At 44.4% G+C, this 14424-nt stretch overlaps 1 protein-coding gene across 1 annotated transcript in view; it reads left to right on the top strand.

Annotated features, from left to right (window-relative positions):
• LOC147108236 (signal peptide peptidase-like 2B) overlaps window positions 1–10153 on the top strand; it is a 49664-nt gene extending 39511 nt beyond the window's left edge. Inside the window, exon 14 of the mRNA XM_086004773.1 lies at window positions 1144–10153. Coding sequence (XP_085860899.1) covers window positions 1144–1341 — 198 coding nt within the window. The 3' untranslated portion in view covers window positions 1342–10153. The remainder of the gene's footprint in view (window positions 1–1143) is intronic.
• Window positions 10154–14424: the final 4271 nt, after the last annotated feature.

Raw genomic sequence — 14424 nt, forward strand, 5'->3', positions numbered from 1 at the left:
TTTCACTGCTGAAACTGCTTTTATCCCAGCACCAGAGTCATAGACCCACAGTAAGAGCCTGCCCCCAGGATAAGGGAGCCGGTGTGAGCAGTGTAAACATGGGAAGCTGGCGCACAGACACAACAATCCAAACTAAACGAGCACCAATGTAAACACACCTTTTGAGCTGCTATCTTGGAGCTCCACTGGCTGTTGTAGACTTCAGTTATAGAGAGTCTGGCCTGATGGCTCAGCATAACTGGGAGTAATACATCTCAGGTTCAACTCTTTTATTCCCAGTTCTTAGTATCCCAGATCCCAGCACACCATTCCACATTCCTGGCTCTACCAATGCCCAATTCCAACACACCTTTGCACATCTCCACACAATAGGTACATTGGTGACATGCTCTCTGGCCTTTCAACATGCTACACCTGCTATTCTTTTCACGTTCTTAAAGTAATTTCCACCAGTTCCCCCCACCCCTTCTCTCCTGAAGGTGCTGATTCTTGTGGTACAGTTTCATGGATACTGGCCACGCTATGGTTTGTCACTCAAATGCCCATTCTTCACACATGAGCCCAGACAATGTGTATCAGCAGAGTATCTAACTGAGGGAGACTTCAGAACAAAGCCCAATCCTGTACTCTCCTGATGTCCACACAGAGGCACTTTTCAGGAGGGCTCACTTAATGGCGATCAGGAGTGAAAATTTTGGCCGATTTTCCTCTCCTTAACCCAGAAGAAAGACTTGCAAGGAAAGAAAGCACCTTTCACAACCTCACATCATCCCAATGTGCTTTACAGCCAAGGAAGTACTTTTTTTTTGGAAGTGTAGTCACTGTTGTAATGCACTGAAGCCAATTGCAGTGCCCCAGCTACTGTCCTAGATGGCATCAGCTAACTCAGCATAGATCAGGGAGTGGTGCCTGAGACCTTCTGGTCTGTACAGCTTAGCACCGTACTTCAGAATGCATTTACCCACAGAACCATCAAGGAGCTTGAAGGTTAAAGTTGTTTATATAATTTTGGTTTGGTGTGAGCGCAATGTTTGCCTGTGAAGAATGATCCACAGCTATTACAGTTAGGTGAATCTGATCATGGCTAGTTCAATTAGGACTGTACCGTTCTAACCATCACTTTTATTCATTTGAATGTTGCAGGTAGAGCTCCCCCCGCAGCCAATGTCTTTGGCCTCCGACAGCTGTCCACAGCCTTGTGATAAGTCAACTCCAACTGTTTCCCACCACGAGGAGGAAGCCCTGACCAATCCACCAGCAGAATTCACAGGATCCACCAATAAAAATGAAGTCGAATCTAGTGAGAACTTTCTGCCAAAAGATGGGACGAGCCAGTCATAATGCTGACAATGTACTTAGATGCAATTTTTAATTATTCTCATAGTGGGTTTATATAAAGCTGAATAGATGTATTGCACGTGTTAACTGAACCGCATAGTGGGATGCCCATTGGGTGCACTTTTACCTGTTATGTTACTCCCAAACTATCGAGGCCAGGTATGCAGTGACCTCCCCACACTCTTATCAAAACTGTCCTCGCTCCCAAACTATCAAGGCCAGGTATGCAACTATCATTATCCTTACACCCAAACTATCATGGCCAGCTATGCAGTGACCCCACTCAAATTATGCTTACGGCCAGCTATATAGTGACCCCACTCAAACTATCCTTACATAGAAACATAGAAGATAGGAGCAGGAGTAGGCCTTCGGCCCCTCGAGCCTGCTCTGCCATTTAATGAGATCATGGCTGATCATCCAAATTCAGTACCCTGTCCCTGCCTTCTCCCCATATCCCTTGATCCCTTTAGCCTTAAGAAATATATCTAACTCCTTCTTGAATATATTTAATGAATTGGCCTCAACTGCCTTCTGTGGTAGAGAATTCCACAGGTTCACCACTCTCTGGGTGAAGAAATTCCTCCTCATCTCTGTCCTAAATGGCTTACCCCTTATCTTTAGACTGTGACCCCGGTTCTGGACTCCCCCGCCATCGGGAACATCCTTCCTGCATCTAGTCTGTCTAGTCCTGTTAGAATTTTATAAGTTTCAATGAGATCCCCTCTCATTCTTCTAAACTCCAGCGAGTGTAAGCCCAATCGACCCAGTCTCTCCTCATACGTCATACCTGCCATCCCAGGTATCAGTCTGGTGAATCTTCGCTGCACTCCCTCCATAGCAAGAACATCCTTCCTCAGATAAGGCGATCAAAACTGCACACAATACTCAAGGTGTGGTCTCACCAAGGCCCTGTACAACTGCAGCAAGACATCCTTGTTCCTGTACTCGAATCCTCTCACTACGAAGGCCAACATACCATTTGCTGCCTTAACCGCCTGCTGCACCTGCATGCTTACCTTCAACGACTGGTGCACAAGGACACCCAGGTCTTGTTGCACTTCCCCTTCTCCCAATCTATTGCCATTCAGATAATCTGCCTTCCTGTTTTTGCCACCAAAGTGGATAACCTAGCATTTATCCGCATTATACTGCACCTGTCATGCATCTGCCCAATCACCCAACCTGTCCAAATCATACTGGAGTTTCTCGGCATCCTCCTCACAGCACACACACCCACCCAGCTTTGTGTCGTCTGCAAACTTGGAGATATTGCATCTAGTTCCCTCGTCTAAATCATTAATATATATTGTGACTAGCTGGGGTCTTAGCACCGATCCCTGCGGTACCCCACTAGTCACTGCCTGCCACTCGGAAAAAGACCCGTTTATTCCAACTCTTTGCTTCCTGTCTGCCAACCAGTTCTCTATCCAAGTCAGTACCTTACCCCCAATCCCATGTGCTTTAACTTTACACGCTAATCTCTTATGCAGGATCTTATCAAAAGCCTTCTGAAAGTCCAAATACACCAAATTCACTGGTTCTCCCTTTTCTATTCTACCAGTTACAAAAAATTCACCCAAACTATCACAGCCAGCTATACAGTGACCCCACTCAAACTATCCTTACACCCAAACTATCAGCGCCAGGTTTGCAATGATCCCATTCTTAAAACAGCCAAATGTTAGTAGTAAAGGATGATTTGTTAGAAAAACTTGTAATGCCACATTCCAGGACCCTTTGGGTATTATCACTTCAACCAGCAACATGCAGGCCTGTAAGTCATTGCGCAAATATTTATAGAACTACTGTCCAATTTTATTCCTCCTGGGCATAAATGACAAACTGCTGAGCCCATACGTAGGTTTGTACGGCAGAACAATCTCTCCTTTGTAAGAGTACATTTACTGAGGATATCCTTAAAACGGTAAGGAAGTCTCCCCAAATAGCAACGTCTCATAAGTTGTGCATTTCTAGCTGACATCTCAGTGAGGAGAAGATTCCTGTGACCATCACTGGGCCATTTGTTCGGTAGTTGGAGAGCTTGGAATTTAGTGATTGGTGCGGTGATCTTTTAGATATCACATAAACAAAGTGTCTGTCAGTATTTGGGTTTCAAATGACAGGCGTTCTGCATCTGAAAGATTTATTTATGGAACAGACACAATAGGAATGTACAGGACTGGAAAAGCCATTTTGGTCCGTTCTGGCCTGGCCCAGAGTTCATAAACAGAGTACCCAGTTCACTACCTAGATCCCTCAACTGAGGTGTAGCACAGTACAAGTGTAGAACTTGGTAAGTTAAGCTACCATTCCCACATGGCCTCTTTACAAGCGTTTTTTTTATCTTGCCAATTTCCTCTCCTCCACTTCTCTCCCTAAGCCGTGGACTCTTGCTGGGGTATCATATTGTAGTTGCCAGTCACCCTCTGGTCTCTCATCCAAGTGACCATTTTTCGTGTGAGCCTAGATAGAGTGTCAGCAAGCTATTTGCCCATGGAGATATCAGTGCTGAATCTGATCATGTCCTCACCTGACATCCAGGCACATGCTGGAGAAAGATCAAGAGCAGGACCCCGAACTTCTTTTCTTCCTTAACCTAGAGGCGCCGAGGCCAATAATAGCACCCCCACTGCAGCCCCAGCTGAAATGGGTTAATTTAGCACAGACCGGGAATATTATTCATTCTGCACTAATCTTGCAGCATTCGTGCTACTGCATATGTTGGTTAAGAAGCAGACACTGATCGATTGTCTCTGTACTGACACCTCTTGACAGCTCCGGATTGTCTCTGTGCTTGAATGACAGCCTTCCACATACAGTATTATTAAAGCACGAACCAGTTAAGAGTTTTGGCTCAGTGCTTAAAAAGATTGTTGAGAAGAATCAATCTGGCATGGAGCACGCCTCAATAAACTTTGTGACGAGGCCAGGATCATGTATCTTGTTAATGTCCAACTCCTCCCTCAGTGTAAGGATGAAGTGCTAAACAGATGAATGGATGGCTGACTACAAGCACTTAATATGAACCCAAACTCGAGCCCCGCACCAATTTAAAAATTACATGGATTCCCTTCACTGTGTTCTGATCATTAGGATTCTCTTCTTCTATATGCAAGTACCTTTATTACTAACATGGTTTTCAGCTAACATATTCCTTCAATTCGGTAAAAAGTCTTTATTCAACCTCTTCCCTTTACAGACAGTCTGATATTCAATGAGGACAACAATTTATACTGTAGATGAATATTTCACAGACACGCTACATTTAACTTCAATACACTTGGGTTCATTTATTGCCCTTTTTAGTCACAGAATTACAGTGAGACATTTTCTACTTCCCTTTTCTTCCCCAAATGTCTCACGTTTTCTCCTGAAAATGTTGACTCTTGCAGGGTTACAGATTCCACAGGGACCGACAGCCCCGTTTAAGTGGCTATTCTTCACGTGTGCACCCGCACAGTGACTGTTGGCAGGCTGTTTGACTGTGGGGGTATCACATCCAAGCCTGATCCTGTGCTTCCCACCGACATTCCTGCATGCACACTTTCCAGCAGGGATGGCCTGGATAGTGACTGCGAGTGGGAACTCTGGCTGATCTTTCCCTGCGTTAACCTGTTGAGCACTAAGGTTGATGATAGCATCCCCTACTGGCATCTAACTGAAATCCGCTAATTCAGCAGAGGTCAGGGATTGAACCTGGCACCTCGTGGCTTCTCGATGTCTCAAATAGTGTCAGGTCACTGGCAGAGAATGTTTAAAGAATGTGACTACTGGGAACTTTGACTTAGTCAAAAAAATACAGTAAGTTCTTAATTTAATTGTGCTGCAGGAACATACTTTTTATTAGTTGAAAACATAATCAAGATAGTTTGAGGAGATTGCACAACATTTGGACTGAGTGCAGTGAGCTTGATGGGCCTTTTCTCACTTTGGACTCTCTTGATTCTTTTGAGTCTTAGTCATCACCCAAATAGGCAGGTGGGAGCAGTAGTTAACTGTCCCAGTCCAACGTGGAAGTGTTGCCATTAATTACTGGATGCAAATCTCCTTTTCTGTTCAAGTGGTATAGAGCAGCAGAGCTAGTGGACGTATGGTAAGAGCTAGTGTAAAATAAGCTTTAGTTAAAAATAGGCTAAGAAATTATTTTAACACCCATTTGCTTGTGGTAAGGTCACTTTCAAGCCTCGGGGTTATGTTGTGGGTGGGCAGCACATGTAAACAGTGACTTTGCAGCTGGGGCCCGATCTGTCAACCAGCCTCGGGGGGAAACTTCAAGCAGTCTATAGTCAATTTGACAGTTTTGCTGAGACTGGTATTAAAGTGTCTGTAATCGCAGAGAATAAACATATAGGGGATTACTCTTTAAATCCAGCTACTTAAATTTTACATTTAGATTTTTATTTAGGGGGTGGGTCTCTCTTGCCTGCTGTTAATTTGGGGGATGTCAATTACCCAGTACTTTTGACAAAGATGATAAACCAGTATTTTTAAGTTAGTCAAACCTCGGCCTCTGGACCATTCCCTATCAATTCCCATTCTTATTTAGAATCATAGAAGAATCTTACAGCACAGAAAGAGGCCATTTGGCTCATTGAGCCTGTTCAGCTTTTTGAAAGAGTTGTCCAATTTAGTCCCACACCCCAGCCTTTTCTCCATAACGCTGCAAATTAGTTCTCTTCAAGTACATGTCCAATTGCTGTTTGAAAGTTTCTATGGAATCTGATTCCACCACCCTTTCAGGCAGTGTGTTCCAGATCTCGTCAACCCTCTGTGTGAAACCATTTTTCCTCGTTTTCTCTCCAGTCCTTTTGCCAATTATTTTAAATCTATGCCCTCTGGTTACCAACCCACTTGCCAGAGGAAACCGTTTCTCCCTACTTGTTCCATCAAAACCCCTCATAATTTTGTATACCTCTATTGGGTCTCCCCTTAACCTTCTCTGCTCTAAGGAGAACAAGCCCAGCTTCTCCAATCTCTCCACATAACTGAAGTCCTCCATCCCTGGTGGTATTCTGGTATGCCTCCTCTGTACCCTCGCCAAGGTCTTGGCATCCTTCCTAAAGTGTGGTGCCCAGGATTGTACACAATACTCCTGCTGAGGCCTAAGCAGTGATTTGTAAAGGTTTAGCATGACCTCCTTGTTTTTGTATTCAATGCCCCTATTTATAAAGCCAAGTATCCCATACGCTTTCTTAACCGCCTTATCGACTTGCCCTGCCACCGTCAAAGATTTGTGAATAGGCACCTCCAGGTCCCACTGCTCTTGCACCCCCCTCAAAATAGTACCATTTAGATTATACTGCCACTCCATGTTGTTCCTCCCTAAGTGCGCCACTTCACACTTACCAACATTAAATTGCATCTGCTATGTGCCTGCCCATTTCACCAGTCTATGTCCTCCTGAAGTCTGCTAAGAAAGTTATCCTGTACACATTTTAGGAATTCTTCACTCTCCTTGCCCTTTTACTCTCCCCCACCCCCTACCTCTATATTAGGGGTATTGAAGTCCCTTACAATTACTGCTCTATTATTTTTACACTTCTCTGAAATTTGCCTACAGATTGCTCATCTATCTCCTTCTCACTATTTGGGAGTCGAAAGTAAACACCCAGCAATGTAACAGCTCCTTTTCTGTTCCTTAACTCTAACCAAATAGATAAGTCTTTGTCCCTCTGTAGAATTGTAATATTATCCTTGATCAATACTGCCACCCCACCTCCAGTCTTTTTTCCTTCCCTATCCCTCCTGAATACATTGTGACCAAAAATGTTTAGTTCCCATTCCTGCCCATATTTAAGCCAGGTCTCCATTATAGCCACTATATCTTAACTCCATGTGTTAATTTGTGCCTGTAACTCGTCAACCTTATTTGTAACACTCCTCACATTAACACACATGCCTTCCAACACCATGCTAGATGGCTTTGTTTGTTTCCTCCTTCTGCTCCATGCTCTTTCTACATTATTCTTTGTTCTGTTTCTATTTGTCCCTGCTAGTTTTCTATGCTCTTTGTCTCTCCTCTCTGTTGGTGCCCATCTCCCCGCCAAACAAGTTTAAACCCTCTCCCACAACACTAATTAACCTCCCCACGAGGACATTGATCCCAGCCCTGTTCAGGTGCAACCCGTTTGGCTTGTGCAGGTCCCTCCTGTCCCAGAACTGGTCCCAGTGCCCCAGGAATCTGAAGCCATCCCTCCTGCACCACTTCCCCAGCCACGCATTCACCTGCACTATCTTCCTGTTTTTGTACTCACTAGAACGTGGCATTGGGAGTAATCCAGAGATTACCACCTTTGAGATCCTATTCTTTAATCTTTTTCCCAGCTCCTGAAACTCTGCCTGTAGGACCGCAACCCTTTTCCTATCTATGCTATTGGCACTCTCAAACTCAGTGTTGAATACCAGTGAGGGCGAATCATGGGAGTGCAGTCAGGAGCAATCCACAGCACCGTGGGAGACTCAGCTCCACAGGTGGGGGGGTCACTAGAAAGTGTAGAAATGCAATTGTTACTAGTCGGGGGATAGACAGGCGTTTCTGCAACCGCAGACGCAAGTCCCGAATTGCGTGTTGACTGCTTGGTGCCAACATGGTTCCATTGGTTCCAACATGGACTACGACTTCTGGCTGTTCCTGTTCCCCTTCCCCTCGCAGAATATCTTGCACCCGTTCAGTGCTATCCTTCACCCTGGCACCAGGGAGGCAACACACCATTCGGGACTCACATCTGCAGTTGCAGAAATGCCTGTCTATCCCCCTGACTATCGAATCTCCTATAGCAACTGCATTTCTACACTTTCTTGTGCCCTTCCTGTGGAGCCAAGTCTCCCACAGTGCTTTGGATTGCTTCTGACTGCACTCCCATGAGGTGTCATCGCCCTCACCGGTATTCAACACTGAATACCAGTTTGAGTGCCACACTCCCAGGGGATTGCTGCACTGCCCGTCTGTTCCTCCTAGTCTGCCTGGTGATCACCCACACCCTCTCCTCCTGAACTCTTTTTATTTTAGTCATGGTAAACAGTTTACCGCTTGTAATTAGTGAGATGTAGTACTGAGTCTTGTGCTTCATTGATACCAATAGTAACATTTTTCTGACACCAGAAGCAGCACTCAGCTCCCATCCACCGCACCGCCCCCCCCCAACCCCCGGCATGAGAATTGGTGCTTTCTCTGCACCCTCTGTAGCAATCATGTTCTTACTAGGGAACCATGTGCTCCTCTGATTTCATTTCTGGGTTGTTGATTACAAAGAAAAACAGGCCTCCTCCCATTTCTCATTGAGGAATTTTGAGCCCTGTAGATCTGTAGAATTCCTAGCACAACTGACAGACATAGAACATAGAAAAATAGGAGCAGCAGTAGGCCATTCGGCCCTTCGAGCCTGCTGCGCCATTCAATATGATCATGGCTGATCCTCTATCTCAATACCATATTCCCGTTCTCTCCCCATACCCCTTGACGCCTTTTGTGTCTAGACCGCAGGGAAGGTAGTTAGTATAGCACACGTAGAGTTAGGATCGTTTAAATTCAAAAACTGGAACGTCTCAATTTTTTTTCTCTTTTTTTCAAAAAAAACCTTCCATTAGCCCTAATCTGAAAGCAAATTCAGTGCCACCAATGAAGTGCCAGTAAACTTGGATTAAGGAATTTCTCTTGGATGAACACCTAATAACATGTCAGACTGACTGCCCTCACTCCTGTAAGCGGAACAATTTTAACGGTAAACTATTCATGGAAGCTGAGCCCCCTCTGCATGTCAGTAGAGTGGGTTAAGTTTCATTAGTTTAGAGTTACCAGATTATTCAAAGGTAGATGGCAGTTTTGTATAGAGTTTTAATTTTGGGAAGTTACTGTGTCCCAACTGGCTACCTGTACCTGCTAACATCCTCTCCGTGTTTGTCACATGCCGATTTCTGAAAATATCTACTGACCTCTAATTTTCACATAAACTGGGAATATTCATGGACACTCGGAACTGATGGAACGAAACTCCTAATTTCCTGGAAGCTCTAACATGGTTTTGACATCTCCCAATAGCTCAAACAGTTGGTGCAAAAATTGCAGTACCTTCTGCATGGCTGAGGGCGTGGGATATTCCCAATGAAAATGCTGGGAATCCCTGAAACTGTCAAAAGTTTAATGGGGTAAAATGTTAGGAAATAAAAACTTGTACTAGCGTGGCGTGTGCGAGTACAGTAAAAATAATCACTTTTTCCATCTGTTTAATGCAACAGTTCTTACAAATACATGCAACTGATACAGTGTCAGCCAAAATAAGCATCTTCGACTGTAACCGACTTTCAAAGAGGTGAGTGCAAATGACTCGAGCCAGTTGAAAAAATATATAGGTGTCAGGTTTTGCATTATCCTCTCTTTTGACACGGGTGCTGTAAATTGGATACTCTCTCAAAGCGAATTTAACAATAAATAAATGTGGCTTTAATTTCTATGTTTGCTCATTGTGTAAGAAACGTGTAAGAAACATGACAGAAACACTCCCCCAACAACCAATTTCTGCAACGAAAGAACAGACAGGAAAATAAAGCCCACATTAAACTCCCCTGATTGACAGCAAGTCTAGGAAATGCTTGTGGGGTCTGCGATCTGTGCCTGGTTAATGACTGATGATAACAGAGACTGGGCACTGTATTTTATTTATTTTGCCACGATAAAGCTTCTGGACTTAGCAACTATGTGGTACTGATTCCAATAAAATGTTTTAATTTGTATTTTTTTTCCTTGTCCTAAAGAATTATGTTGGATGGGTTATGGATTATGATTTCCAAATAAAGTTTTTATGGTTTAAAAATACACATGTGAATCACTCTCTTCAGTTCCAAGGTGCCGTGTTGATTTGTTTCACCTACTTGTCAGCCAGGGCTGGGATTTAAAAAAAAATCATTTTTATGGGATGTGGGCGTCACTGGCGAGGCCAGCATTTAATGCCCATCCCTAATTGCCCTTGAGAAGGTGGTGGTAAGCCGCCTTCTTGAACCACTGCAGTCCGTGTGGTGAAGGTACTCCCACAGTGCTGTTAGGTAGGAAGTTCCAGGATTTTGACCCAGTGACGATGAAGGATCAGCGATATACTTCTAAGTCAGGATGATGTGTGACTTGGAGGTGGTGGTGTTCCCGTGCGTCTGCTGCCCTTGTCTTTCTGGTGGAAGAGGTCGCGGGTTTGGGATGTGCTGCTGAAGAAGCCTTGGCGAGTTGCTGCAGTGCATTTTGTAGATGGTGCACACTGCAGCCACGGTACGTCGGTGGTGGAGGGAGTGGATGTTTAAGGTAGAGGGGGTGCCAATCAAGCGGGCTACTTTGTCCTGCATGGTGTCGAGCTTCTTGAGTGTTGTTGGAGCTGCACTCATCCAGGCAAGCGGAGAGTATTCCATCACACTCCTTACTTGTGCCTTGTAGATGGTAGAAAGGCTTTGGGGAGTCAGGAGGTGAGACACTCGCCGCAGAATACCTAGCCTCTGACCTGCTCTTGTTGCCATTGTATTTATGTGGCTGGTCCAGCTAAGTTTCTGGTCAATGGTGACCCCCAGGATGTTGATGGTGGGGGATTCGGTGATGGTAATGCCATTGAATGTCATGGGGCGGTGCTTAGACTCTCGCTTGTTGGAGATAGTCATTGCTTGGCACTTCTGTGGCGCGAATGTTACCTGCCCACTTATCAGCCCAAGCCTGAACGTCGTCCAGGTCTTGAAGCAGTCCGTGCCCGCATGCAATGTTATCTGAGGAGTTGTGAATGGCACCGGAACACTGTGTAGTCATCCGCGAACATCCCCATTTCTGACCTTATGTTGGAGAGAAGGTCATTGATGAAGCAGCTGAAGATGGTTGGACTTGGGACACTGCCCTGAGGAACTCCTGCAGTGATGTCCTGGGGCCGTGATGATTGACCTTCAATCACCACAACCATCGTCCTTTGTGCTAAGTATGACTCCAGCCAGTGGAGAGTTTTCCCCCCCCGCTTCCCATTGACTTCAGTCCTTGATACCACACTCGGGCAAATGCTGCCTTGATAGGGGAGATACGATTGACCCTGGGTTAGGAAGGGAAAGAAATCAGCCAGGGCTCCTCATCACTATCCAATGATCCCTGCTGGAATGTGTATGTAGATGTTTGGTGAGGACAGGGTCAGGCATAACCCCCCTATAGTTGAATATCCTGCTGATGCTCACACATGAAGAATTACTATTTGGGCAAGATACCAGAGGTCAGCTCTCACCTGTGGAACCATTCCTCTTTACCTCACCACGAACACTTCTCACTCGGGGTTATTAGATAGTGATCAGGAGCAGAACCCTTCCCCAACTCTAGGTGCTTCCTCCTACAATCTTGAGTTAACTAGCAATTACTTCCTTATGTCCTATTCAGTCTTGCTTGTGCCCTGCAATATTATTCTGGCCCTTCACTTGGGTTCCCAATTTAAAAAAACAAACCAGACTTCATTTTATCGTTGTTCCCGACAACTCTTTATCCCAATTAGTATCTTGAGGTAATTATTACACATTTTAAAGCAAATAGTTGAGCCCTGATTGATCCACACGCATGCGATCCTTCTGTAGGTATTCTTGCTGCGTTTTTACTCTGGCAGCAATGTCCTGTTTCCTGGTTTGTATCCAGATTTGCTGCAATGATCGGTAACTCCTTTATTACCCTACGTGCTGGTTCCCTTATCGTGATGTGTGATACTTTTTAAAAAGCTGAGGGGGAAGTAATTTAAAAAAAAAATTGTTTATGGGATGTGGGTGTCGCTGGCAAGGCCAGCAATTATTGCCCATCCCCAATTGCCCTTGAGAAGGTGGTGGTGAGCTGCCTTCTTGAACCGCTGGAGACAATTGAAGTTTTTGTCGCCTTTCCTGGCAGCAAGTGACTCCACTCAATCCTCCCACCCCTGTTTTAACAAGTGAATGCACAGCAGTTAATCACTAATCTAATCAAGTATGGTGACATTTCCTGTTTGCGTCAAAAAAGTTTCCAATGTACCACAGAAGGAAAGGTTTGGATTAACAAATCATGCTGCACCTTCGACATGAGGTGCCCTGTTGACAGCAGAAGCACTGCTATTGTGCTAGTCATTAATCAATGACATAAGCACACAGTCAACTATTGTTACTATCCACAAGGAACCTGAGAATTTTTCTTAAATTGTACACTTCTACTTAATTACATGGGGGAGGGAAGGGGGGAGAGATTGCTCCTCTCTCTCATTCTATATTTAGCTACTTCTCTGTCACTCTGTACATCAAGCCTCCCCTGACTTGTACTCTGTATCCAGTTACTTGTCTGTTGTGTATGCATCTGCTTAGTTTTTTTGTAATTCTCCTAATGGTTGCTGGGTAAAACTCTGATACAACACTGAGCCATACAGATCAGAAGAACTGGGTCTGATCACCGGCCTGTACTAAGTTCGCTAATCACAGCTAAAGTGACAGTTGAGGGTACAATCCTGGACTCAGTGCCCAATGGGTTACGGATGGGAACACCAGTCAGGATTCTGGCCGCTATCGTGGAGTGACTGATGCTGGAGTGTGTGAACATTGAAGAGAACAGGATTGGGCTCAGCTATGATGCTCCCTGTGGTCAGATATCTTGCTGATACTGTGCAGACTCTTGGATGGAACTGCAAGTACCTGTGGAATCTGTAACCCAGTGAGAGTCGGTGTTTTCAGGAGAGATGGGGAAAATATTTGGGGGAAAAGTCTCACTAATGGTGTGATGAAAAATAGGAACAACAAACAGACCCCAGCGTATTGAGATTAAATGTAGAGTGTGAACTATTCAGTTACAGTATAAATTGTTGAATATCACAGACTGTAAAGGGAAGTGGTTGAATAAAGACTTTTTACAGAATTAAGGGAAATATTAGCTGCCTTGAAAATTGTATTAGTGTTGAAGGTACTGCCATGTAGAATAAAAGAATCCTATAATTGTTGTAATCAAACCGATGCCTGCCCTAACACACAGGGCATATACACAAACAACTGCGCAAAGACATAGGAATTGCTAGACAAAGGACCAAAGTTCGCCTAGTTTGCCTTCTACCATCTTGGTAGTCGCATGATACAATGATAATGGAGTTCTTGAGTAATCATAGCAATCAATTAGTCTACAATAGACCCTGACATGACACGGGGAAAACCCTAGTTGTGGAGAGCTTTGGGAACTGTAGGTCCAAAGTCACCTGTTCCTCCCAAGCATGCTACACGTCATGTCTTAAATTACCCATATACGCTATCCCAAAATGCTAATAACTGAAAGAAATCTTGTCTAATTTGCATTTGAATGAATCAATACTAACTGTTTACACCTTCTCCCTGGGGAGCCTGTTGCATAGATTGACCACTCGCTCATTGAAATATTGTTTCCAAAGATTAGTTTTGAATTTACTCCCCTTCAAGTACAGGCCCTGTGCTCTGGTTCTACTGTTGTGACACGGTCTAGTAGCTTTTCATGGTCTACATTATCTAGTCCCTTTAGAATCCTAAAAACAGCAATCATATCACCTCTCAACCTTTTTCCAGTGAGAACATGCCCAATTTACGTAATCGCTCCTCAAAATCCAATCCCTCCATCCCCCTCAATTGGTGACTGCTTCTTGAAGCTGAGAAGCAGCAGAAGTGCTGTAAGATTAGTGTTCAGCAACTTATTAGATCTGATTAGTGATGAGCATGTTGATGAATACTTGGGTTCTCATGCTCAATGTACAGTTAGAGTTAATATAGCTATAAAGGACGAGACTAAGCCTACCAGCAGTTGTGGAGAACCTTGAAGTGAAGAACCTACTTTGAGAAGAACTTGATAGAAGACTGAAGGAACTGGAGTTAGAAAATAAAACGTGCAGAAAAGTGGAATGTGTAAAGACCACTGTAAGGGATATACAAAGGAAAAGCGCCTTAACTAGAATCAGGAGAAGCAGGAAAAAAGCAAGACCACAGTGGCTGAATAAACTGAAAATGACATAGAACCATGCAATGTTCCTGCAGAGTAACAAGCCACTCAGCCCTTCAAGTCTCCAGATGATCTAATCCCACTCCCCATACACTTTCGTATTTCACTTTTGCAAGCAACTGTGC

The sequence above is a fragment of the Somniosus microcephalus genome, chromosome 13, assembly GCF_052327205.1.
Source record: "Somniosus microcephalus isolate GS21.2 chromosome 13, FLI_Smic_1.0, whole genome shotgun sequence".
Taxonomy (NCBI): Eukaryota; Metazoa; Chordata; class Chondrichthyes; order Squaliformes; family Somniosidae; genus Somniosus; species Somniosus microcephalus.